The sequence below is a fragment of the Moschus berezovskii genome, chromosome 10 (genome assembly GCF_049115385.1).
Source record: "Moschus berezovskii isolate FMDL1 chromosome 10, NW_MosBer_1.0, whole genome shotgun sequence".
In the NCBI taxonomy this organism is placed as follows: Eukaryota; Metazoa; Chordata; class Mammalia; order Artiodactyla; family Moschidae; genus Moschus; species Moschus berezovskii.
Genome location: NC_142469.1, coordinates 105,020,829 through 105,048,792, shown reverse-complemented (window position 1 = coordinate 105,048,792; position 27,964 = coordinate 105,020,829). Strand labels below are relative to the sequence as shown.

Sequence of the window (27,964 nt, the reverse complement as noted above, 5' to 3'; positions counted from 1 at the left end):
AGGAATAGAACTTTGCCAGCCGTTCATTTCCACATTGAAATAAGGCACAATTAACTTGTATTGGGTTGGCAAAAAAGTATGTTTGTCTTTTTCCGTCAGATCTTATGGAAAACCGCCCTCCCACCCTCGCAATTCTTTTGGACAATCCAGTGTTACAAGTGACAGTCTTATGTCTACTCTCCTGAGACTCAAAGAATTGCTTCTTGGCAAGACTGAGGGTGTGGAAGATCTTGTCCCTCTTTGCTTTGTCTGAACTCCTAACAACCCAACCTAACCCAGATGATAGTCTGAGATACCTAAAATAAACCATTCTTAATGCCAACTTTCACCCTCCTGTATAAGAAGCCAAGTGCTATTGTATGTTAATGGTTAAAAGAAGCTTTTTAATCACCAATAATTTAAGTTACCCTTTTTCTTCTGGATGCCATGTGCTAATGAACCACAGTGAAACTGGGAAAGAATGAGTGGGTTGACTTTCTCTTTAAAATGGGAAAATGTTGGTTTTGAAGAGAAAGTAGGACAAGAACTATTATGAACTATTAAGAACCTTTATGACACCTCAGCCACAGACATGTTTTCTAACATATCATTCTTCAGTAAGCTCATGTGAGGGTTCAGAGGTGTGGAGATTCCCCTGGGGTAACATATATTCTTTGTAGAGAGGGGCTCAGGACACAGCTTCTAGTTCCTGCTTCTTTCCTTTTAAATCTCAGGTAAACCACTTTTCCTTCTCATACATCTGTTTATTCACTTTAAAAGTAGTAGTAGTAAATGCTGTCACAATCGTCAGAGCTGTTGTGAAGATTAACTGAGATAATGTCTGTAAAAGCATTTTGAAAACTGAAAGCTCAATATAAACATGAGATATCAGTATCAGTATCCTAAAGTCACTTTGGATCAATTACAGTGTATTCCAAAGCACAGTGAAATACAACTCCATTGGCAATATCTTTCTTATTGAATGCAAATTTTCTAGCCAACTAAACATTAATAGCTCAGTTGGTAAAGAATCCACATGCAATGCAGGAGACCCTGGTTTGATCCCTGGGTCGGGAAGATCTGGAGAAGGGTTAGGCTACCCACTCCAGTGCTCTTGGGCTTCCCTTGTGGCTCAGCAGGTAAAGAATCTGCCTGCGGTGTGGGAGACTTGGGTTCGATCCCTGGGTTGGGAAGATCCCCTGGAGAAGGGAGAGGCTACTCACTCCAGTATTCTGGCCTGGAGAATTCCATGAACTGTATAGTCCATAGGGTCACAAAGAGTCAGACACGATTGAGCAACTTAAAAAAAAAAAATACTATTTTGCAATTGATATAGTAACTGCAATTTTTAAACCATATAGTGGGCCTTAGGTAAGAGTTTATAATTGCATTTTTTAAATTGATTAACTTTCAAACTATTTCCGCCTTTGTTTGTAAAACGCAGCTCTTATAGACAGTGCTGCTGCTGCTGCTGCTAAGTCACTTCAGTCGTGTCCGACTCTGTGCGACCCCATAGATGTAAGCCCACCAGGCTCCCCTGTCCCTGGGATTCTCCAGGTGAGAACACTGGAGTGGGTTGCCATTTCCTTCTCCAATCCATGAAAGTGAAAAGTGAAAGTGAAGTCGCTCAGTCGTGTCCGACCCCTAGCGACCCCATGGACTGCAGCCCACCAGGCTCCTCCATCCATGGGATTTTCCAGGCAAGAGTACTGGAGTGGCTTGCCATTGCCTTTAGGTAAACCTTGTTCTTTCCTCTCTGACAGCCTATGCCTTTTAATTGAAGTATTTATTTCATTAAAATTTAATGCAATTATTGAAATGATTGAATTTGAGTCTGTCATTTTATTATATGTTTTCTACTTACTCTACCATTTTTGCTCCTCTGTTACTTCATTTCTGATTCTAGCGGATTCAGTATTTTGTAGAATTCCACTGTAATTTTTATTTGTTTGTTGGCTCAGCATTATAAGTTACTCCAAGAATTTTAATGCATATTCTTAAATTTTGACTGTCAATAATGTTACTGTTGCACCAGTTCCCCCCCAAATGTACAGGAGATGGTTGCTACCCATCCCCCGTTCTTTTTGTCATAGTTATTGTATTTGCATTTTGGACCACTCATGAAGCTTTTTAATTTTTGTGTTGAATGTTTTCTTTGCTCGGCACCGGAACAGACTACCGCTAGCTTGGGAAGTTCAGATAACATAAATGTATTTTTCCACAGTTCTGGAGTCTGGAAGTCTGAGATCAGGGTCCGGCATGGTGAGGTTCTGGGATGGGCCTTCTTCCTGACTCAGACAACCTCCATCTCCCTGCACCCTCGTGTAGCAGAAGGAGAGGAAGCCAACATTCTGGCATCTCTTCCTATAGGATAAGGACACTAATATCATCATGAGGGTCCCATTCACATGACCTTATTATGTAAACCCAAGTACCTCCACAAGGTCCCATCTCCAAATATCATTGTATTGGGTCATAGGGCTTTAAAATATGAATTTGGGGATGTGACTTAATTAAGTCCATATAATCTATTATGTTATTAAAGAAATTAAGATGAACAAAGCAAAATCCCAGTATAATTGTCTTTTATATTTACTCAGATATTTTTGCATTTCTGTTGTTCTTAAACTTTCACGAGGGCCATCATTTCTGTCTGGTATCATTAACCTCTAAAATGAAGTCTTCATTCAGTTCAGTTCAGTTCAGTTCAGTCGCTTAGTCGTGTCCGCCTCTTTGCGACCCCATGAACCACAGCACGCCAGGCCTCCCTGTCCATCACCAACTCCCGGAGTTCACTCAAACTCACATTTCTTATAGGGTGAGTCTACTTGTGACAGATTTTCTTAGTTTTCTTACATCTTGAAAAGCAAAGGTCAGTGTCTGATTCTTTGCGACCCCATGGACTATACAGTCCATGGAACTCTCCAGGCCAGAATACTGGAGTGGGTAGGCTTTCCTTTCTCCAGGGGATCTTCCAACCCAGGGATCGAACCCATGTCTCCGGGATTGTAGGCGGATTTTTTACCAGCTGAGCCACAAGGGAAGCCCAAGAATCCTGGAATTGGTAGCGGATCCCTTCTGCAGTGGATCTTCCTGACTCAGGAATTGAACTGGGGTCTCCTGTATTGCAGGTGGATTCTTTATCAACTGGCTATCAGGGAAGTTTTTCTTACATCTTAAATTATCTTTATTTTGCCTTTATTCCAGAAGATTATTTTTACTGGATATAGAATTCTTTATTTAACATTACTTTTTTTTAAATTTGAAAACCTTAAAGATGTTATATTTTTACTTCTGGCTTCCTTGCTTTTAATGAAGAGGTAACCACCACAAACTGTGGACAATTTTTAAAGAGATGGGAATATCAGACCACCTTACCTGCCTCCTAAGAAGTCTGTGTGGAGTTCAAGAAGCAACAGTTAGAACCAGACATGGAACAACAGACTGGTTCCAATTTGGGAAAGAAGTACGTAAAGTCTCTATGTTATCACCCTGCTATTTAACTTATATGCAGAGTACATCATGTGAAATGCCAGGCTGGATAAAGCCAAGCTGGCATTTAGTTAAAGCTATGGTTTTTCCAGTACTCAGGTATCGGGGACCAGCCTCGATATGGCCCAGGGTATCCTCGGGATGAACGGCGTCAGCGAGAGAGAGAGAGAGAGACAGGGGCTGATGATTCCTTGGTTTACGCAGGAAACCAATAAAACCCCAGCACGGGGTTTGCTCTGTTTACGTAGGCCGCAGGCGCCCTCTCGAATCACTGGAGGCACCCCACCAGGGCACCCCCTCGAGTGGGTCTTAGAAGCCCAGGCAGATAAGTAAACGCAGAGGGCCCAGCGCTCCAAGGATCTCAACCAGAAAAAGGAGAATAGAGAAAAGGACAGAAAAAGAGAAAGAACGACACGGGGAGACCAAGCTTCAGTGAGCAAGGCCCACAACTTTATTTTCCAGTGCTGCTTTTATACCCTAAGTTGTGCACATAAAAAATAGAGAAAGAGAGGTATAGAGTCACGCCAAAATCACGCGGGGTCAGCAGTCTTGATCCTTATCAGGATCAGGGCTCGTTTTTGTATGTCTCGTGATATACAAAAGTTTTGGGTGGTTTACATCATCTTCTGGCCAGGTGGCCTGCTAACTGTTTATGGCCCTCTCTCCTAACAAAGGTTAGTTAGCTAGAAAAAGTCTTATATTCTTTTAAGACGATTTTCCTAAAGTCAGGTGCTAGACACATGACAAAGTTACATTCCTATAAGGCACAGGTGTAGTGAGCTACAAGAAAGGAATTTATTAACTTAAGATCTGATGTGGTTAAATCAAAGGCTACTACTTATATTCTCTATATGTGATTAATATATTTCCAAGGATACACTAGATAGAGGAAACTTTGCAGCAAGCATTGATTCAACAATGAAATCTTTTTTTAGTACTATTCTAATGATTTTAACTTCTTCAACAGATTCCTGTAGTTTAGAATATTAGGCTTTCTGTCCTTGCATGGCTGGGAGGCTATAAACAGTCACACTCATAGTTGTAAGAGCCCGGACAAACTTGTCATGCAAGTTAGAAAGCTATCAGAGGGGCTTGGATTGGAACACTCCTATTAAGCCAAGGAGGACTTTTTAGCTACAGCTCTGAATTAATGTTTTCAGAGAAAGGTGGTTGTGGGGAAGCCCTCGTAAGTATTAGAGGACTTGATAAGAGGCGTAAGATAGTAAGGCAGTCAGACTCCGGTTTTCTTTGGGGTAGATGCTCAGGTAAGTCCAGGGGGTTCCTCGAGTCCTGATTAGCCTTTGCCCGTCAGGCCTTTTCCCCAATTGACCTTTGCCACGGGTAGGATTTCCCTCGCTGGCTCCCGGCACTCAGGTATGGATATGAGAGCTGGATTGTAAAGACACCTGAGTGCTGAACAATTGATGCTTTTGAACTGTGGTGTTGGAGAAGACCCTTGAGAGTCCTTTGGATAGCAAGGAGATCCAACCAGTCAATCCTAAAGGATATCAATTCTGAATATCCTGAAGCTGAAACTGTAATACTTTGGCCCCCTGATGTGACGAACTGACTTATGCTGGGAAAGACTGAAGGCAGGAGAAGAAGGGGGCGGCAGAGGATGAGACGGTTGGATGGCATCACCGACTCAGGGACATTTTCTCTTCTAGAGTGACGCCCAGGATATCATATATTACACTTAGTTGCCATGTCTCCTTAGGCCCCTGTAGATGGTGAAAATTTCTCAGACTTAACTGGTTTTTGATGACCTGGAAAGTTTTGAGGGCTAATGATCAGGTATTTTTAAGACTGTTCCCCAACTGGTATATGTCTGATGCTCCTCTCGAGATTAGACTAGGGTTTTGTGTTTTTTAGAGGAAGACCCCAGAGATAAAAAGCCATGGTCATCCCATCAGATGAAGGGTGCACAGTGCCAGTGTGACTTATCTCTGCTGATGCTGACCTTGATCACTGGCTAAAGTGCTGTTCTCAGGTTTCTCCACTAGGGAGTTTCTCTTGTTCCCTCTTCCCACACTGTGCTCTTTGGAAGAAGTCACTATTTGAAGTGCACATTTAAAGGATGGAGAGTGATAGTCCATCTCTTTGAGTGGATCTTTCCCTTTGCTGAGATGCTTTGAGTATGTTGTGCATCTGTGTGGTTCATGAACCTGTCAGAGATGTGGGCAGAGCTGGAGATTCCCTTTATGCTTCTTTTCCTTCTGGGATTTTTCCTGCTCTTCTCTTCTTAGAGGGAAGTTTCTCCAGGTTCAGGATTTTGCTTCTTTGCACCAGGAAGACAGTTTCTGCCACCAGTGTGCCTACAACCCTTCATGCCATCCACATTGTACCTGGCTGTAAGCTAAGAGCTGTGAAAGTGAGCTTGCATGCCTTTGCTGCTCCTGACGTGTACTCTCTACCAGAATCTTCCTTCTCTTCACTCTTCAGTGCCTTCAGGTGTCTGATTTTTATACGGTCCACATATTTTCTGCAGGGAATTGATCTGACATGTTACTGAGTCATTACAAAAAGCAGAAATCCTGGCCAGTGTCTAACACTGTGATAGTGAGGATGAAGAGACTCAAAGAAGTTTCTGATCAGAAAGAACTTAAAATAGAGTTCAGTCGTTCAGTCACGTCCAACTCTTTGTGACCCCATGGACTGCAGCACACCAGGACTGCATCACCAACTCCCAGATTTACTCAAGCTCATGTCTGTTGAGTTGGTGATGCCATCCAGCTACCTCATCCTCTGTTGTCCCCTTCTCCCACCTTCAGTCTTTCCCAGCATCAGGGTCTTTTCAAATGAGTAAGCTCTTCGCATCAGGTGGCCAAAGTATTGTAATTTCAGCTTCACCGTCAGTCCTTCCAATGAATATTCTGGACTGATTTCCTTTTTGATTGACTCGATGGATCTCCTTGCAGTCCAAGGGACTCTCAAGAGTCTTCTCCAACACTACAGTTCAAAAGCATCAATTCTCAAAACAGTGACATCATTTGACTTTATTTTTTAAAGGAAATTGTCGAAGTCAAAATCAATCCTCTGCAGCAAGCAGATAATTTTGCAATCATCTCATCCTGGTGGTTAATAAAATGGTTGTTTTCATGGTGCTATTTCCTAGAGCTTCTCTCTCAGAAAATCATGTTCATTACCCTCACGTGCAAAACTCTGAATGATGGGCTACAAAATAAGGGGAAAGGGGGAGGTAATCATGGCCCAAATAGGGGATATCTGCCGGTTGAGTTTGATCCGTGACTGAAACCTGGTTGGGTTCCATTGTTAACCACAGTTCTCAACTCTGCCTGATGCAAGTTCAACACCGCTGTTCAAGGCTTCATTCTCAAGTGGAGGCCTGTGTTTACATTGTCAGTTGAAGTTAGGGCCTTAAGAGCTAGAGAGTATATTTGCAGTTTGTTCTTTTAGGGAAATTTGGCGCATCTATGCATGAGTGTCCCTTGGACTGCAAGGAGATCCAACCAGTCCATTCTAAAGGAGATCAATCCTAGGTGTTCATTGGGAGGACTGATGCTCAAGCTGAAACTCCAATACTTTGGCCACCTCATGCGACGAGTTGACTCACTGGAAAAGACTCTGATGCTGGGAAGGATGGGGGCAGGAGGAGAAGGGGACAACAGAGAATGAGATGGCTGGATGGCATCACCGACTCTGTGGACATGAGTTTGAGTGAACTCCGGGAGTTGGTGATGGACAGGGAGGCCTGGCGTGCTGTGATTCACGGGGTCGCAAAGAGTCGGACATGACTGAGTGACTGAACTGAACTGAACTGATGCATGATCCTTACCTCAATACATTTTTTGTTGTTATTCTTTATTTCTGTTGTATAGAAGGGGTAACGTTACTAAATGTTGCAATTAGCTTGCTTCTAACATTTTCCTTTGAACTTAGAAGTTACCTTTATGATCAAATAGCAAGTGCTTCTTATCCCTTAATTGTTGATTTTGCATTGTTAACCCCCCCCCCACTCTCCCTCCCCACCCCGTGGTCATCAGATTATAATAGTGGCTCTATTTCAAAATAAGTGTTTGCTATTTTCTTAAAATATTAACAGTTTTCAAGTGCTGGTCAGACTTTCATCCCCTACTTACTTTAATCCTGCATTGTATATGTTCTTATTGAATCATACTTTGTGTTTTCCTTAATTTAAGAAAAAGTAATTAAAGTTCAAGTTTAAAGCATACAATAAAATACCCAATTTGGAAGCTCATTCATCTAGGAAGTGTGTTAAATTTTTTCACTAGCAGAGTCCTATGAAAAATGCCTAATATGCTGCAACGTTTTAAAAAATGTTTTAAATTATGACTGCAAGAAATTAGGAGTATAACAAATTTTACGTTATGAATACTGAAGATATACTGTGTGATTTGTGGAGGGTTAGTTTCACCTTTATGTAAGTATTTTGGGATTCTCATAGAAGTTGTTAAGTACATGTTCAGTAGAGTTTTTGTGAACAAATTCTATAGCTTGAGGAACATAGGAATTGGTCTTAAGAATTAGATAACTCTATGGACTCACATTGTTCTGAGAATTATCTGACGTAGAAGGTTGTGAGAAAGCTGAATTTTAAAATAAGAAAGTAAAGTAAAAATCATGGTGAATGAAAATTTCCCATTTGAATACATTAAATTACCCAAGAATTATAAGACATGCAGCTTGGATAATGCAACCCTAGGCAGACACTCAGAAAAGAAGAGAGTCAAGCAGAACCCTGGGCACTCTGAAATCAGTTCAGTTCAGTTCAGTTCAGTCGCTCAGTCGTGTCCGACTCTTTGCGACCCCATGAATCACAGCACGCCATGCCTCCCTGTCCATCATCAACTCCCGGAGTTCACTCAAACTCATGTCCATTGAGTCAGTGATGCCATCTAGCCATCTCATTCTCTGTCGTCCCCTTCTCCTCCTGCCCCAATCCCTCCCAGTATCAGAGTCTTTTCCAGTAGAGAGGATCTGGTAGATGAAGCTAAGAAAGTATGTCCTGTGTCGTAGAAGGAAACCAGGAGGACTTAGTGGTAGATGCTTAGAGAAAAGTAAAAAGTGCTATTAGATCAAGGGCCTTGCTGATTATTCCAGAATGGCCAAATATGAAAAGAATAGAAAAGCAACCATTGATTGAAAATGTGGAGGTCATACCAAGAGCAATCTTCAAGAGATCAAGAGTAGGTTCATTAAAGAATGCAAAGGAAAGAAGTGGAGAGTTAACAACCATAAGAAGTTAACAGTAGATTTTTGTGAGCAGAGTTGTGGGATAAGGAAGGGAATCTGAGGACAAGTTGTGTCTGCTTGGGGCTGGCGATACTAGAGTGATGTTTCTTAAAGGTAAAGAAGAAACTGACTTACCAAGGGACATTCAGAGATATGTAGGGTTACTTTTGGTTGGCACAATTATTAGAATATGCTCCTGGTATTTACTGGGCTGCAGCTGGAGCTAAACATCCTACAGATGCAATTAGGGCATTCTCTTTTGAGAACAAACTGTCTTGCCCAGAAAGTGTTGAGCCAATTTATACTGATGGTAGTGGTCTGTCTTGAGCTGTGCTTTTATTTAATTCTCTCAACAAATATTTCAGTTGATGAAATACCTATGTACTTGATCAATCTTTCCATGATAAATTCATAGTCTGTTTCTGACTTGTTGCTCAACAATAAATTTATAAAGTACTGATATGGTTTATCCAAGTTGAGTTTAAGCTCACAGACTTTAATTTTCTATTTATGAGGAAAACAGAAGGCTTTTAGATAGTAATGATTTTGTTAGTGGTACAGAGTTATCTAGTATGTATTTTGCAGATTTCCCCCCCCTTTTAGTTTTCTTTATACTTCCCTTCCTTAGGGTGGAATTCTCATGATTTGAACCTCTAGAGAAAATCAGCAACTTTAGATCTCCTTAAATATTTATTCATTTTTAAAAATTATTATATTGGGGTATATCTGATTAACAATCTTGTAAGAATTTCAGGTAAACTGAAGGAACTCAGCCATACATATACATACAACATTAATTTTTTTGTTTGCCTGCACTTTATTTTCATTTGCTTTTTGTTCTTTTCCTAGCCTTTTCAGTTATTTTTGTTTATATTGATATTGGCATTTAAGGTTACAGAGTTTCCTCTGTTTACTTCTTTCAATGAATTTTATTTAACCCTTTTAAAAATAGCTTTTGTATGGCTTTTCAACTGCTTCTTCCCCATTTTTACTTTAAAAAAAATAAATCTATTTACACTACCAGAGTATCAAAATTGGAACTCAGACCATAGCTTTTGTTCCTTATAGTCACTCACTGTTCACAGTGTCTTATCTGTTGAATTGGTTGCCTTATGGTCTCTGATCTAAGGATACCAAGAATATACTTCAAGGGCTTCCAATATATTTTTATTTTGCCTCCTCTAACTTTCAACAGTGTCACACTGCATCTACTTTAAATTATATCAAAAGCACCTTTTCCTCTGTAATTTTTTTTATCAGTTTTCTTTATTTGGGACACTTTTGTCACAGTTCTTACCCTTTCTAAATATTTTCTGTGCTGGTAAAATATGTCAGGGTTTTGCGCTTGTAGTGTCTTCTCTGGCACTTACTCTCAGTTCGGTGTCATTTTCATCTCATTGTGTCTTGTAACTATTGTTCATTGTTCTTTGCTCTTAGCGCTTGACTGGAGCTTTTACTTTTAATCTCATTTTCTACTCCTTACCTGTACAGAGGCTGTCTGATGTATGGTATAAGGACTTTTTGCTGTTGTGTTTTACACACACACACACACACACACACACACACACATATAGTCATAAGGAAATGGAATGTGGACTTTTCTTTTGAGAAAAGTTTAGGCAGTGTGTTATAGTGGAAATGGAATAGGGTTTACAGGTAGTTTGAACTGAATTTAAATTGAGATTCCATTACAAAGTAACTGATGTCCTCAGAAAAGTGATTACAATTGTCAATGCCTTCATTTACTTTTCTATTAAATAAGGATAATAATAGTGACCTTATCAGATCATTCTGTTCTGTTCCGTCGCTCAGTCGTGTCCGACTCTTTGCGACCCCGTGGACTGTAGCTTACCAGGCTTTCCGTCCATGGGATTCTCCAGGCAAGAATACTGGAGTGGGTTACTGTTTCCTTCTCCAGGGGATCTTCCCGACCCAGGGATCGAACCTGGGTCTCCCGCATTGGAGGCAGATGCTTTAACCTCTGAGCCACCAGGGAAGCCCGGAAGCTTAAAAATGGCCCATGTAAGGTACAGCTTCTACCACATAGTAATTACTTGACTATTATTGGTATTGCAAATATTATTTAATTATGATTATTATTTGGTGGGCCATCTCATATGTTGAGAACTACTGAGTGCTAATGCTCCATTTAAAGAAGATATAGCAGAAAATTAACTAACGCCTGGCCTTGAGGAGTTTATGATCTTTCATAGAAGGTAGGAAAACATATACAAATATCCATTTGTTAAAGTCATTGTGTGATTGTTGTAAACACTATAAATATTATTAATGTATCATAAAACACCCTCTGTTCTTTATAAATATTTTGAATATTAGGATACTGAGAGTTAAAGACTGAAGGTTAGTATGTTTACCCTAGTCCCCTAAGCTGATAAGGGACCTATAGGAATTGGTGACTAGTTCCTCTCAGTTTGAAGGATATATTTATCTCCTGTGTTGTACTGTGTCCCTGAGAAATTGTGGCAGGCCTTATAAGACATACATAGTAACAGCCTCTGAATCCTGAAGAGGTGAGCTCAGTCTTGATACAGTTGACACTGAGTGGCCTCTTGGAGGAGGTCACGTCTTAGATGGATCCTGGGGGTGAACGGGCTTTCAGCAGGCAGCGGTGAGGAAGGGAGTGTCATTGACCAAAGGTAAGAGGCAGGGGCAGGAGTTTTCTGTGGTCTGTTTTTTGGGGGCATTTAGTTTAAAAGCTTTAAGCCTTTAAAAATTTTGAGGGCTGTCACATGGTAGAGCTCTAGATGAATAAGGTTTACTTTGCAGAACAATGTAGGACATTCTGAAAGTGAACAGAGTATATTAAGACTTCAGTTGTGTTTCCCTGGTGGCTCAGTTGGTAAAGAATCTGCCTGCAATGTGGGCGACCCAGCTTAGATCTCTGGGCCAGGGAAGATTCCCCTGGAGAGGAAAATGGAAGCCCACTCTGGTATTCGTGCCTGGAGAATTCCACGGGCAGAGGAGCCTGGTGGGTTGCATGGGGACCTGCAGCTCATCGGGTCGCAAAGTGTTGGACAAAACTGAGCGACGAACACAGACACAAGACTTCAGTTGGGAGGCCCCATTCCAAGAATCAAGACGTGATTTGATAACTGGAGGAATGCAAAGGAAAGGACAGATGTAAGAGAGTTGGAGGAGGTGGCATGGCAGTTGGCAGCAAGAAGACATGGAAAAGGCAGTAAGGTTCCGGCCTGGGTCTTGAGGAGAATAGTGGTTCCAAAAAAAATGGTATCTTTCAGAAAAAGGGCAAATACATGCTTCCTTAAGACCCAGTGGAGCCTTTGGCTGGGACCACCATCGATGGTTCGGGCTCTTAGACACAACCTAGTGCATCTTCACTGTAGTTCAGAAAGAGGTTTGCTTTCTTTCCACTACCCTACCGTGAGTGCCAACAGGATGCCTTTGATTTTTATTACGAGGGATGCCGTAGAGGCAGTGTGGGTTTGTATAGGCTGTCAGCGCTGAATCTTCTGGATAAACTCTTGGGAATCTCACAATTCCAATCGAGAAAGTGTTCTGCTTGAGTCCCCCCTGTTTCGCAGGACAGATGTCAAAGGGAGCATGCAATTTTGTTTGTGGGTCACTGACTAATATATGGAAGGGAAATCCCATAGGATAACTCCATTTTTCTCCAAATGTTGCTCCATAGCCTTAAGCTTTATAAGTAAAAGAAAATGCATGCTGCTTATCAAAGGGCAGGAGAGGGGCAAATCAATTCAGAAATGTTGCATTGCCCTTTAGGATTGCCATTAAATGCAATTGCCATTTAAGGGTTTTGAGTAAAGCTTCGTGTTGTTGTTTTTTTTTTTTTTTTGGTCAGTGTTTGTCAGGTTCAACTCTAACCACGGGTTCCCAGTGGAGGTCGATTCTGACACCAGCATCTTCCAGCTCAAGGAGGTGGTTGCTAAGCGACAGGGGGTTCCAGCTGACCAGTTGTGTGTGATATTCGCAGGGAAGGAGCTTCGGAATGACTTGACAGTGCAGGTGAGTCTCCCTTGGTGGAGGATTCCTGGGCTGCGGCCAGCCCCATTGCTCATGCCGCTTGCGCTGCCAGGCTGACATTCATGCCTGAGATCTAATAGAATAAATAGTGCCTAGGGATTCCTTGAACTTTACTCCACACCGCCTCATTAATTCTGACCTTCTTAATTATGCATTAAAACAGCAAGCGGGAAGGATTGGAAGAACGACTGTAACTCGGAGAGGGGGACGAGAGGGAGAGAGCGAGCGCGCACACACGCTGGGCTTAGCGAGTAAATGTTTACCGACCGCAGGAGCAGCACGGCGCCGCTTCTGGGGCTGCTCCATGTCTACCTCACTTAGTCCGCTTGAATCTTAATGAAGGAGTCACAGAAATTGTCCCACGTCCGGCTGCTCAGTCACTGTGCCGGGAGGGATCTGTGACCCAATTGTGACCCCTGGAGGATGGTCCCGGGTCTGCCGCCGCAGCTCTGGACGGCACGCGGTTTGGGGGCCCAGGGCCTTGGAGGCAGACGCCAGAGCCCCCTGCCCATCGGCGCCCGAGGCGGCGGTGGAGGAAGACGCGCGCACCGCGGCCGCCCACCTGTGTGTTTCATTTCTCCAAGTTTCAGTACCATGTTCCCGAGAATGGGCCGCTGGAATGTTGGAGAGGGTGCAGCCAGTGTTTTTCTCTCCTGCGGCGGATGCCTTCCGGGCACTGCGGGGCTGCTCGCGGCATCAAAGCTGTATCTTTTCACGGGGTGGGGCTGGGGCTTCGTTCCCAGCAGGTATTTCCGCAGGGGAAGGGGCGAACTGCGTAGGCGGTTGGGGAGCAGCGCCTTCCTCTGGGAGTGGAGACCTGTCTTGTGTTGGGGAAGCCAGCAAGCAGGCCTCCATACGGATTGAAGTCGTTCTCTAGGAAGTGTGAAAATCCAGTTGCTTTCTGTGGACGGTTCAGGGGATCCTGAAGAACCCGCAAACACATTCCCGCGTCCCGCTTTTTTAACCGGCGCAGATGAGCTGCGTTTCTGCTTGCAGCTGTTTGGGGGCCTGCTGTTATGAACAGTGGTGGTGGTGGGGTGCTGTGTCTCTGCCCAGCGTCGCTACTTTATTGACATCCTGTCGCTGTTTCTTTTTGGTGATGCTGTTCACTGCTTTGCGAAAGGCTTTCGGATCTGGGTGTAAAGAGACTCTGTGGAAATGTGAATCGCCCCTCCTTCTCCAACACCACTTCTCTGACAGCAGTCTGCTCGGCTCACTGCGCACACACGGTGCTGTGCTTTGCTTTCAGGCAATTTGTTTTTATAAGGGAAGCCCCTGTGCTGAAAAGTGTTTTGTATTTTTTTATTTCACTCAACTAGAAAGCTTTTTTACTGTACCTGCCAACCTCTAAAACCAAGTATGTTCCTGTCATAAATTATTTTAAAACAGCTTCTTGAACCAAAATATTTTATGTTACTGGAAGTTTTCAGGTTCTAAAGCGTGTCACCTCTACCATTGGAGGGGCTGCTGCTGCTGCTGCTAAGTCGCTTCAGTTGTGTCCGACTCTGTGCGACCCCATAGACGGAAGCCCACCAGGCTCCCCCATCCCTGGGGTTCTCCAGGCAAGACCACTGGTGTGGGTTGCCATTTCCTCCTCCAATGCATGAAAGTGCAAAGTGAAAGTGAAGTCACTCAGTCGTGTCCGACTCTTAGCGACCCCATGGACTGCAGCCCACCAGGCTCCTCGGTCCATGGGATTTTCCAGCAAGAGTACTGGAGTGGGGTGCCATTGCCTTCTCCTTGGAGGGGATAGGTTATACCAATTATTATAGACAATTGATTTCTACAGATAGATATAAATGTAGATATCTGGATGGATTGATTAAGATTCTTGATTTTAATAAACACTTTTAGTGTTCTGGGCTTCCGAGGGGATCCCAAAGAAAGGCAGTACTCACTGCTATTTTCTTAGAGACTGCTGTTTACTTAGGCCGTCTAAAATCAACAGTAATATTAGATTGAACTACGTAAGTTAAAAGCAATTTCATGTGACTCAAACTAATAGCTATAACATAAGGGTGTCAAACGTGATAAGTGCCATATGAAAACTGAAATATAAGTATTATGAAATTTTAAAGGTGTAGGAGACACAGCTGAGTGAAAGTCACCATTAAAGACTTCTGGGTGAATTGAAATTCAAGTAGAATTCTAGAGATGAAGAATGAGCAGGAGAGGTGTGCGGGAGCAAGCATAGGACCTATTCCTGTAGAACCTAGAGGAGATGCTGAAGGTGGGTGACCAGGGAATTGGGAGCTGTATTTTTACAAAGCTTTGACCCACGTGACACTGAGGTTTCATGCGAGGAGGTGGAGAGCAAAATAGGATGCCCTGGAGGGAAACGGGGGTCTGGAGACCCTGTTTCATCACTTGCAGGAGTTCCACAGAAAGAGGTAACGCCAGGGGGAGGTGCTAGCAGGCAGTCATACTGAGGTGTGGCGCTCAGGGCTTGCTTTGTGTTTGAGGACTCTCTACTCGGAGGTAAGCATTGCAGTAACTGGAACAGATTCAGTTGCCAAGGTGCAGAGGGTACGGCACAAGCAGTTCCTTAGGTAACAGGAGAAGAGCCGGTATAGGAGGCATTGTCCATCCAACTGACATTTTCGTAGATAATTTGGGAAAGAAAATTGCTAGTAAAGAATGTATGTGCTGTGAAAACATGGAAGATGAGAGCCTTTGGACTTGGTGACAGTGTGGTGACTTAGGGACCTTCGGGCCAGGATTGTAGTTGGAGAAAGCCGGCTTGCAGGGGTTGTGCATGAATCATGGGACCTCGTCACGGGCACAGCTCATCAGGTCATCAAGGGGAAGGAGAGACAGGGAGTTCATGGAGGAGCAGCAGTTCCCACACTGTGTTGTGCCTTTCACAACCCTTGGCTGTGCGCATGGCTGACTTTGATACGGTTGTAATCGGTGTGAAAATGCCATTTTATGTAGTGAATTTCTTTCCCTTAACATTATGTCATAGGCTTTTTCCATGATTTTGTGTATTCATTTCTAAGTGTCTAGATGATCCTCTGTAATGAGAGTGTTTATATTATATATAGGGAGCATCTAGTTTTTAATATTACAAATTAAGGCAAAATAATTTTTCAAACAGTATCTAGTCCCTTGGACTGCAAGGAGATCCAACCAGTCCATTCTAAAGGAGATCAGTCCTGGGTGTTCATTGGAAGGACTGATGCTAAAGCTGAAACTCTAATACTTTGGCCACCTCATGCGAGGAGTTGACTCACTGGAAAAGACTCTGATGCTGGGAGGGATTGGGGGCGGGAGGAGAAGGGGACGACAGAGAAGGAGATGGCTGGATGGCATCACCGACTCTATGGACATGAGTTTGAGTGAACTCCGGGAGTTGGTGATGGACAGGGAGGCCTGGCGTGCTGTGATTCATGGGGTTGCGGAGCGTCGGACACGACTGACCGACTGAACTGAACTGAACTGAATATACTTAGAGAATATGGCCTCTGTGTTTCAGTTTGCATGAAGTATTCTTTTGGTGTGTCCAATTTTCTTGAAGAGATCTCTTGTCTTTCCCATTCTATTGTTTTCCTCTATTTGTTTGCATTGATCACTGAGGAAGGCTTTCTTATCCCTCTTTGCTATTCTCTGAAGCTCTGCATTCCGATGGGTATATCTTTCCTTTTCTCCTTTGCCTTTCACGTCTCTTCTTTTCTCAGCTATCTGTAAGTCCTCCTCAGACAACCATTTTGCTTTCTTGCATTTCTTTTTCTTTGGGATGATTTTGGTCACCACGTCCTGTATGATGTTATGAACTTCCGTCAATAGTTCTTCAGGCACTCTGTCTATCCGATCTAATTCCTTGACTCTATTTCTCACTTCCACTGTATAATTGTAAGGGATTTGATTTAGGTCATACCTGAATGGCCTTGTGGTTTTCTCCACTTTCTTCAATTGAAGTATGAATTTTGTAATAAGGAGCTAGTGATCTGAACCACAGTCATTTCCTGGTCTTGTTTTTGCTGACTGTGTAGAGCTTCTCCATCTTTGGCTGCAAAGAATGTAATAAATCTGATTTCGGTATTGACCATCTGGTAATGTCCATGTGTAGAGTCTTCTCTTGTGTTGTTGGAAGAAGGTGTTTGCTATGTCCAGTATATTCTCTTGACAAAACTCTGTTAGCCTTTGTCCTATTTCATTTACTCTTTTGTAAAATTGAGTTAATAATAATACCTCTCTCACTGGGATTTTGTGAGGACGAAGTTAATTTATTTAAAACTCTTAGAGCAGAGTATGACATATAGCATGGTATATCTATATGTTAGCATTTATTAGCACCATAACTATCATAGTCGTTATATTGTTTTTATTATTATCAGGGTCTAAGTGATCACCTTAAATAACGTGACAACTCTCCATCATGAATTATGATGAGTATATCTGCAATAATTTAAACGGTTAAGGCAGTGATAATAGGATGTATGTTTTACTGGGGCAGTAAAATGTGTATGTATATGTGTGTGTGTAATATTTATACATTTTAACTGAAAAGAACTTTGTGGAGTTTATAGATGTTTGACACATTCACAGGCTTTACTTAGAATAGTAGAATTCAGAAAACTTACAAAGACTTTACTATTTCTCAGATATTTACTAAAAATAGACAACTATGGCTGTGCTGTTCAGCAAAGATTCATCAGGACATTATGGCTTTTAAAATGTATTTTTATAAAGCAGATATCTGCCACACACTGTATTTGTTAGAAGTAAATTGGAAAGACCTATACATTTTTCCTACTTCATGAACAGTGTTTCTGTCCATGTTGTATTATTTTCCTTATGCTGACAGCTATGTAATATAAAGTATTGGTGTTTGACATATTGTTCACAGTGAACTGATATTTTTTTCTTTGTCGGTTCTTGTAACAGAGTATTTAGGGACTATTCAAATGTCACCCTTTCTCCTGTCCTCCAGTTATAACACACTGCGTATCAAGAATCCCTGAATCACCTTTACATAATCATCAATTAATTATTCAAAATTATACACAGAAATTAAGGTTCTAACATAGCTGTATATGCCAAAACTGATGAAATTTGAAATTAGACTAACCATTGGAATTACAGACACTTGATAATTTAGATAAGATTTTTGTTTGAGCAGAATTGACTGTATTCACATGAGTGGTATTAATATTATGATTATCAGTATAGGTTATTAGCCAAGTGTATTAGTTAGAGATCTCCAGAGAGACAAAATAGATAGGTAGATAGATAACAAAGAACTGGTTACACAGTTTTGGAGGCTGACAAGTCCCTAAATCTGTATCTGTCAGCAAAGTTAGTTTCATTCTGAGTCTGAGGACCTGTAAACTGGAAGAGGTGATGGAGGTGTTCCTGGTAGGTGGAGGTGAAGGCTGGTAGGCCCGCAACTCAGGAAGAGCTAATGCTTCAGTTCAAGCCAAAGGTTGCTCACCACCCCCCCAAAACAAAACACCCCCGCCTCAACACACACACACAGAAACCGTGTCCCAGCTAGATGGCCGTCGGGCAAGAGGAATTCCCTCTTACTTGTGGGAGGGTCAGCTGTTTTCTTCAGACCTTAACTGAGTGAGTGGGGCCCATGTGCATTGAGGAGATACATCTGCTTTACTCAGTGTACTGATTCTAGTAGTAATTTCCTCTGAGCACAGCTCGACTGACATCTGACCAAGTATCTGGACCGTCCATGGCTCAGACAGACATACATCAACCATCACAACCAGGGGATGAGAAACGTCAGTGTATTCACCTAGTGTTAGTGGAAAGTTATTCTGTTTGTAATAATGAATTAGATTTTCAAAGTAGAAAATAAAATGTGACTGTTTTCTTTTACATAGAAATGTTTGCATTATGAAAGGATTCATTCAGATGAATGGTCAAAAGTTCCTTTCAATAAATATTCAATTTAATGATGTTTACAATGTAGATACACATTTGGAGACCATCATTTCGTGAAATAGATCATTTTTGCAAGAAGTATTAAAGGACATCAGTTTATTACCCCTATTAAGCTTTGTAATGTGACAAGGTCTGAGTTTGGAAGATCAGAGGCATTTAGATTTTAATAGCTTGTAAATATTAAAGAAAAATAAATGACCCTAAGAAGCCAAATTATATAATTGGCTATGTTTTAGTGATACACAATACATATTTCAAAATTTGTGAGTAATGAAAAGTGACTTTCACTGACAAAGTAAACTGTGTCCATTTTTAAGAATATTTACCTATTTTAAAAAAGATTATATATTGTTTTGGTCTTATCTATAATGAACCTGCTTAATTTTCAAACTTCAAAAACTTCACAAGAGCCTTGTGAATACCCTATGTGTTTTTTCAACTACCTCTAACATAAGTAAATATTGTTTAGCTAAAGTTTTGAAAATTGATGTTTTCTAAATATCCTTCAGATTTTTTCCAATATTATCATTTCCCGCTTCATATGCTTAGGTTATATTTTTCTGATTATAGAATTAATATGTGCTAGTTATAAGAACACACAGGAAACTAGCCGATCTGATCACATGGACCACAGCCGAATGTGGTCCACTGGAGAAGGGAATGGCAAACCACTTCAGTATACTTGCCTTGGGAACCCCATGAACAGTAACAAAGGGCAAAATGATAGGATACTGAATGAGGAATTCCCCAGGTCGGTAGGTGCCCAGTATGCTACTGGAGCTCAGTGGAGAAGTAACTCTAGAAGGAATAAAGGGATGGAGCCAAAGCAAAACCAATACCCAGTTGTGGATGTGACCAGTGATAGAAGCAAGGTCCGGTGCTGTAAAGAGCAATATTGCATAGGAACCTGGAATGTTAGGTCCATGAATCAAGGCAAATTGGAAGTGGTCAAACAGGAGATGGCAAGAGTGAACGTTGACATTCTAGGAATCAGTGAATTAAAATGGACTGGAATGGGTGAATTTAACTCGGATGACCATTATATCTACTATTGTGGGCAGGAATCCCTTAGAAGAAATGGAGTAGCCATCATGGTCAACAAAAGAGTCCGAAATGCAGTACTTGCATGCAATCTTAAAAATGACAGAATGATTTCTGCTCGTTTCCAAGGCAAACCATTCAATATTACAGTAATCCAGGCCTATGCCCCAACCAGTAATGCTGAAGAAGCCGAAGTTAATCAGTTCTATGAAGACCTACAAGACCTTTTAGAACTAACACCCAAAAAACTGGAATGCAAAAGTAGGAAGTCAAGAAACACCTGGAGTAACAGGCAAATTTGGCCTTGGAGCACGGAATGAAGCAGGGCAAAAGCTAATAGAGTTTTGTCAAGAGAATGCACTAGTCATAGCAAACACCCTCTTCCAACAACACAAGAGAAGACTCTACACATGGACATCACCAGATGGTCAACATCGAAATCAGATTGATTATATTCTTTGCAACCAAAGATGGAGAAGCTGTATACAGTTAGCGAAAACAAGACCAGGAGCTGACTGTGGCTCAGATCATGAACTCCTTACTGCCAAATTCAGACTGAAACTGAAGAAAGTAGGGAAAACCACTAGACCATTCAGATATGACCTCAATCAAATCCCTTATGATTATACAGTGGAAGTGAGAAATAGATTTAAGGGACTAGATATGATAGATAGAGTGCCTGATGAACTCTGGATGGAGGTTCGTGACATTGTACAGGAGACAGGGACCAAGACCATCCCCATGGAAAAGAAATGCAAAAGAGCGAAATGGCTGTCTGAGGAGGCCTTACAAATAGCTGTGAAAAGAAGAGAGGCAAAAAGCAAAGGAGAAAAGGAAAGATATAAGTATCTGCATACAGATTTCCAGAGAATAGCAAGGAGAGATAAGAAAGACTTCCTCAGTGATCAATGCAAAGAAATAGAGAAAAACAACAGAGTAGGAAAAACAAGAGACCTCTTCAAGAAAATTGGAGATTCCAAGGGAACATTTCATGCAAAGATGGGCTCGATAAAGGACAGAAATGGTATGGACCTAACAGAAGCAGAAGATATTAAGAAGAGGTGGCAGGAATACACAGAAGAACTGTACAAAAAAGATCTTCACGACCAAGATAGTCACGATAACATGATCACTGACCTAAAGCCAGACATCTTGGAATGTGAAGTCAAGTGGGCCTTAGAAAGCATCACTACGAACAAAGCTAGTGGAGGTGATGGAATTCCAGGTGAGCTATTTCAAGTCTTGAAAGATGATGCTGTGAAAGTGCTGCACTCAATATGCCAGCAGATTTGGAAAACTCAGCAGTGGCCACAGGACTGGAAGAGGTCAGTCTTCATTCCAATCCCAAAGAAAGGTAATGCCAAAGAATGCTCAAACTACCGCACAGTTGCACTCATCTCACACGCTAGTAAAGTCATGCTCAAAATTCTCCAAGCCAGGCTTCAGCAGTATGTAAACTGTGAACTCCCAGATGTTCAAGCAGGTTTTAGAAAAGGCAGAGGCACCAGAGATCAAATTGCCAACATCCGCTGGATCATGGAGAAAGCAAGAGAGTTTCAGAAAAACATCTATTTCTGCTTCATTGACTATGCCAAAACCTTTGACTGTGTGGATCACAATAAACTGGAACATTCTGAAAGAGATGGGAATCCCAGACCACCTGACCTGCCTCTTGAGAAACCTGTATGCAGGTCAGGAAGCAACAGTTAGAACTGGACATGGAACAACAGACTGGTTCCAAATAGGAAAAGGTGTACATCAAGGTTGTATATTGTCACCTTGCTTATTTAACTTATATGCAGAGTACATCATGAGGAACGCTGGGCTGGAAGAAGCACAAGCTGGAATCAAGATTGCTGGGAGAAAAATCAATAACCTCAGATATGCAGATGACACTACCCTTATGGCAGAAAGTGAAGAGGAACTCAAAAACCTCTTGAAGAAAGTGAAAGAAGAGAGTGAAAAGGTTGGCTTGAAGCTCAACATTCAGAAAACGAAGATCATGGCATCTGGTCCCATCACTTCATGGGAAATAGATGGAAAAACAGTGGAAACAGTGTCAGACTTTATTTTTTTGGGCTCCAAAATCACTGCAGATGCTGATTGCAGCCATGAAATTAAAAGACGCTTTCTCCTTGGAAGGAAAGTTATGACCAACCTTGATAGTATATTAAAAAGCGGAGACATTACTTTTCCAATCAAGGTCCATCTAGTCAAGGCAATGGTTTTTCCCGTGGTCATGTATGGATGTGAGATTTGGACTTTGAAGAATCGCCGAAGAATCGATGCTTTTGAACTGTGGTGTTGGGGAAGACTCTTGAGAGTCCCTTATACTGCAAGGAGATCTAACCAGTCCATTCTAATGGAGATCAATCCTGGATGTTCATTGGAGGGACTGATGCTAAAGCTGAAACTGCAATTCTTTGGCCACTTCATGCGACGAGTTGACTCACTGGAAAAGACTCTGATGCTGGGAAAGGTTGGGGGCGGGAGGAGAAGGGGACGACGGAGAATGAGATGGCTGAATGGCATCACCGACTGTGTGGACATGAATTTGAGTGAATTGACAGAGAATGAGATGGCTGGATGGTATCACCGACTCTGTGGACATGAGTTTGAGTGAACTCCGGGAGTTGGTGATGGACAGGGAGGCCTGGCGTGCTGTGATTCATGGGGTCGCGGAGAGTCGGACATGACTGAGCGACTGAACTGAACTGAACTGAACTGAAAAAGCTAACTTTTATGTTTCTACAACTTTTGTTCTGTCACACTTTAGTGACTTAGACATTGAAAAGCTGATAAATTGTTTCCATGTAAGTGTTTTCCTGCAGACTAATGAGTTATGCATCTAATTGCAAGTTTGATGATTATGTATTATTAAGGTATGCAATTAGCCAAATATTAGCATTCCTTGATATTCTTATACAGTGTTGCAATACATGTTTGCAATCATCTAGTGCTACTATTTATAGATGCTATGTGTGTTAGTTGCTCAGTCGTTTGGTACTCTTTGCAACCCCATAGACTGTAGCCCACCAGGCTCCTCTGTCCATGGAATTCTCCAGGCAAGAATACTGGAGTGAGTTGCCTTCTCTTCTCCAGGGGTTCTTCCTGACCCAAGGATCCAACCAGAGTCTCTTAGGTCTCCTGCATTGGCAGGCAGATTCTTTACCACTCGCGCCACCTGGGAAGCCCTAAAGATGCTATACTTTATAAGTACAGAATGTGTAAAGAGAAGTTGCTTCTGAGGAAAAGAATATGAACCAGCATATGAGCTGCTGAGTGTTTCCAGAAAGAAAGGCTGAGTAAAAGCCTCGGTGTACTGAAGAGAAGGTGGACTGCCCTGGGGCACGCAAACACGGGTTGGGATTCTCCCACCTGTTTTTACTTTCTGTGTATTGTTTATAATGATCGTAGATAATGTGACCATCATAGCTTGCTATACAAATGGAACACTTCGTATGTGAAGGGAGGCTCTATTAATGATTATTCCAGGGAAGAAAAAAGCGGGTGCTGATAGAGCCCTGGGGAGAGAGACATACGGTCACCCAGGAGTCGGGCAGCATGTCTCACAGTGAAGAGTCTCAATTTCTTCTAGAAAGAAATTGTTTTTTGGTGCCTTCTGCCAAGCACTTTGGGAATGTATAGCTTAAGACCATAATAGTATAAAAATATTTATATTTTAAAAGGTACTTTTATCTTTTCAAATGGTAAAATATATTTTTTAATGTTATAATCCATCTGATATCACTACCTTTTGATCAGTTTCATAGAATCATCAGTTCCTGAAGGATATGTCCACAGGCCAGTTGGAGAAGCACCGTTTGATTATAATTATTTTCTTTGTACACTAATATGTTCTATTTTGTTGTCAATAAGATTTTAATAGCTTTAAGGGCTTCTCTTGTGGCTCAGCTGGTTGGTAAAGAATCTGCCTGCAATGTGGGAGACCTGGGTTCGATCCCTGGATTGGGAAGATCCTCTGGAGAAGGGAAAGGCTTACCCACTCCAGTGTTTTGGCCTGGAGAATCCCATGGACTGTATAGTCCATGGCATTGCAAAGAGTTGGACACGACTGAGCAACTTTCACTTACTTAAAGAAGTAAATAAAAATGGTAAAAATAGAGGCATCAGCAAGTATGTCATCTGGCACAGATTTTTTTTCTGGGAAGATGGAATACACAGACTTTTACCTATTCCTCTTGGTAAAACTGTGGACATTACACATAAAACAAACATCTGAAGATTCTGAAAGGAGGAAAAAGAAATGCAAACTCGTTCGAAACCTCAGGACCCAAGGAATAATATAGGCTTGAATTTCTTCTATTTTTTAAAAAATCAAATATATTCAGTACTTAAAGCTGATGAAACTAGTACCTAGAAATACCATCATGTGCAGAGAAGAAAAAAAAAGAAAAGTCTTCTCTCAATCCAAGGAGCAGAGTTTCCTGAAAATATAGAAACCTTTTAGACAGTTGTTGTAGTTTGCCAGATAAACACACAGTAAAACTGTGGCCCTCCTCTCACCCCCACCAGTAGTGAGGAATACAAGGTCAGGTCCTAGGTTGCCGCCTTGTGAGATTGTAGGGATGTGCTTTATATAACTGTAGTCAGAGAAGAGTGTTGGAAGGTGAGACTTCCACCTTCACCTGCCAACAACAAGGTACCCCTCCCCATCACTTCTGAGGTGGTCACAGAAGAGCCCTCGTGGAGAGCGAGGCTTTCCACCATTTCAAAGCAGTAACAAGACCACTTCTACCACACTGCCAACGGAGACTGTGTGTGGGCCTGGAAACCACCCCCATACAGCAAGGAGGAGGAGTGCTCACTTCATGTCAGGTGTCAACAGATACCAAGCGGGGGACTTGGACTTCTGTTTCTGCTGGCAGTAGTAAGTGGAACCCTCCCTTTTGCAGCTGGAGCAGTGTCATAGAAAACTGAAAGTTTAAATAAAAGCTTCATTATGTAAGGACGCTTAAAAAGACACTTGCTTCTTGGAAGCAAAGCTATGACCAACCTAGACAGCATATTGAAAAGCAGAGACATTACAAAGAAGTCAATATATTTTTGGATGGAAAAATGCTAACAGAAACTGTCGCTATCAAAACTACCCTCTAGGAATGAATCAAGGAAGGAAATTCTTTAATATGAAAGAAAATGATACAAGAAGGAACTTTGGAACATCAGGAAGGAAGGAAGGAAGAGAACACAGTAAGCAAAAATATGGTTAAATACAATTGACTTTCCTTCTCTTCTTTAGTGTTCTAAATTATGTTTCAGGGTTGTAGAAAAATTTGTAACAATGTCTTATGCAGTTCTAAATGATTGTTGAAAAACTGTTCAAGACAAATATAAAGAGAGATGTAAAGGTACATAAAGGGAAGAATAAGATTTCTATACTTGAACCTATAAAACATCAACCGCAGCACAATATGACAAGTCATGAATGTAAAAGCATGAAGCAACCGCTAAGAGGTGAAAGATTAAAGTACAAAATAGTGACAACACTGAATTCTGGTGAGGATGTGGAGAAACTGGGTCATTGATATAAGGTAGTATAGCCACTCTGGTGGAGCGCATGATGCTTTCTTAGAGAACTAAACTTGTATTTCCTATATGACACCAAAACCAGTGTATGAATATTTTGCAGCTTCATCCACATTAGCCCACATCTGGAGCCAATCCAGATGTCTCTCAACAGGGAAATGATTGCACAGACTGTGGTCCATCCATACCAGTGATAAAAACAATAAAGCAGCTATTGAAAGGTACATTTTGGATGAATTATGCTGAGTAAAAAAAGCCAATGCCAAAAGGTCACATTCCAAACGATCCCATTAGTTTAGCATTTTTGACATGAGAAATTTGGAGGAATGGAGGAGAAATGAGTGGTTACTAAGGGTTAAAGAGGGTGTGGGAACAGGAGCGAATAATGTTTGGCAGCAACAGGGACTACTGGAGGGTGGTGATGAACGTTCTGTATCGTGACTGTTACCAATAGTGTCATTGTGATGATATACTGTATTTTCTTAAGATGTTGTCATGGGGGAAACAGGAAAAAGAGAACCGGGATATTTCTGTAATATTTCTGGCAGTAACTTGTGAATCTATAATATCTCAACATAACGTTTAATTTTGAAAAAGTCACAGAAAAATTTAATTGCTTCCCTCCTTCCCATGGAAGATAAACAGGCCTTTTATTTACATCTGTTTTAAAGGAGCAGTATTTATTTATGTTAGATTTTTCAGCACAAAAAAAAAAGGAAAATAATCGATTCTCAGAGACAATGATTAATTCACAATAAAAGTCAATAGGTCAATAAAACTTATAAAATTATTAAGGCATCTTTTTTGACTTATTAAAGAGACTCCTTAGCACCTTATAGGTCTAAATCGACATGATTAGTATTTCTTTTCAAAGGCTCTACGGAATATTTCAAATAAATGAAAACACACAGTTCTTAACGATTGGTGCTCTATTTGGACATTTTCCAAATTGATTTGAGAGTGATGCACTGCAGTCTTAGGCAATAAATGAGCCGCTCATGTAACTGTGGTGGATATACTGGTTAGGGAAGACCATTCATGTAAATTTATATACTAGAGGGAATTTAGGGATGAAATGGTTTGATTTATAAACTGAATTTATTTAACTTTTTCTTTTTTACTTTCTCTTTTGATTATAAGACAAAAAAAAAAAAAGACTAGATTAGAACCTACAGTGCAGTTCCACCATGATTTTTTTGTTTTTGTATAAAAGAAACGTTCTGCAGATTACAGTACAAGTGGCCAATATGTTTTACTTAAAATTCCTTTTTTCTCTGACTGTAAGACAAAAGGAAGCCAGGTTAGATACCGTTATACCGAGAACAATCATTGTATGATTTCATTGTATTTAAGAGTACCTTCGTGTAAATGAGATCCTCAGACACTTCAGGAAGAATACAAGAATTTTTCCCAAAGGGTTGATGTGCTACTGGAATTGACTGTTGGCGATATTCATGTAGGTAAAAATGTAGATATCCACTTGAGTTCCTCCAAACAACTGTTGTGTTATTGTGGCAGCTGATACCTACTGCAGTGTGTCAGGGTCTAGAATCAAAGATAATCTGTACAGAGCAAGTGCTCATTTCAGAAAGACCCTTATTTTATCTGTTTGTGTCTGGTTATTTATATGTGTCAGAAAGGATCTCAAAATCACTTACCTCTTTGCATAATTCAGAACCCTCAGAAATGTTATTTTTCTGTTGAAAGGAACTCCTGACATTTGTGTGCCCCTGCAGACTTATGAAACATCTTTGAGGATTGCCATGGATAAATACAGACGTGAAGGGGGAAAAAAGAGAGATTCTTTTAGCTTGTAAGAAGCCCAGGATACACAGCCTGTGGATTTATTTAATGGGCTTACCTCTCACAGACGATCCCATTGCCCTTACTGTGTTCAGATTGCAAGGCAGAAAATCTGTGGGAGAGTGAAACTCCAGAGCAACCCAATCCCCCTGATCTTAACCTAGGATCTATTTTATTTGCATAAGAAAGGCAAAGCCTGACTCACCAGAAACCTGACAAAGAAGACTGATTGCACTCTGTGAAAACTGATTACTCTTCACTGAAGTCCTCATTTCAAATATTCTGTTCTGTTTTCTCTGTTATTGGATTAAATTCCATCATGCAATTGACCTGTTTATTTAAGATTTAATTTAATTTGTTTAAGATTTTATTTTATAGTTATCATCCTTCCCTAGGGAGCATCCCCTGGAGAAGGGATTAGGTACCCATTCCAGTATTCTTGCCTGGAGAATCCCATAGGCAGAGGAGCCTGGTGGGCTGCAGTCCATGGGGTCTCTAAGAATCGAACAGGAATGAGCAAGTAACACTTTCACATCCTTTACAGAATAATGTAAGACTCAGAAATTTGTCTATTCCATTCACCCTAAAACTTCTAGACCAGAGATTGATCAGCCACATTCTGCCTTTTCCTTTTTCCCTCTCACTAAGTAATTGTAACGAGCCTGAGATTATTGTCATAGTACAATGAAACGTTTTATAGGAAAGCACTCTTTAAAGCTTATATATCAAACTTCACTTATGACTGATCAGTTTGAGATGTATTTTCCTTTGCTTTTGGTTTGCAAGTGTGCTTGAGTCACAGCTGAGTATAAGGAATAGATTAACGGTAAATATTCACACTGCTGCCTTTCATTTTCTACATATGGAATAATGAGAGATAAAGTCAAAAGTGTAAGAAAAATAATTTATTTTAGTTCTAACTTCAGTGATGCTCATAGGATAGGGAAATAAAGTTAAATAGGATAGG

At 41.2% G+C, this 27,964-nt stretch overlaps 1 protein-coding gene across 5 annotated transcripts in view; it reads left to right on the top strand.

Annotated features, from left to right (window-relative positions):
- PRKN (parkin RBR E3 ubiquitin protein ligase) overlaps positions 1 to 27,964 on the top strand; it is a 1,261,621-nt gene that overhangs the window by 227,223 nt on the left and 1,006,434 nt on the right. For all 5 annotated transcript variants that reach the window (XM_088840889.1, XM_055433926.2, XM_055433924.2 and 2 more), the window contains one exon: positions 12,527 to 12,690. In XM_088840889.1, coding sequence (XP_088697015.1) covers positions 12,527 to 12,690 — 164 coding nt within the window. The remainder of the gene's footprint in view (positions 1 to 12,526; positions 12,691 to 27,964) is intronic.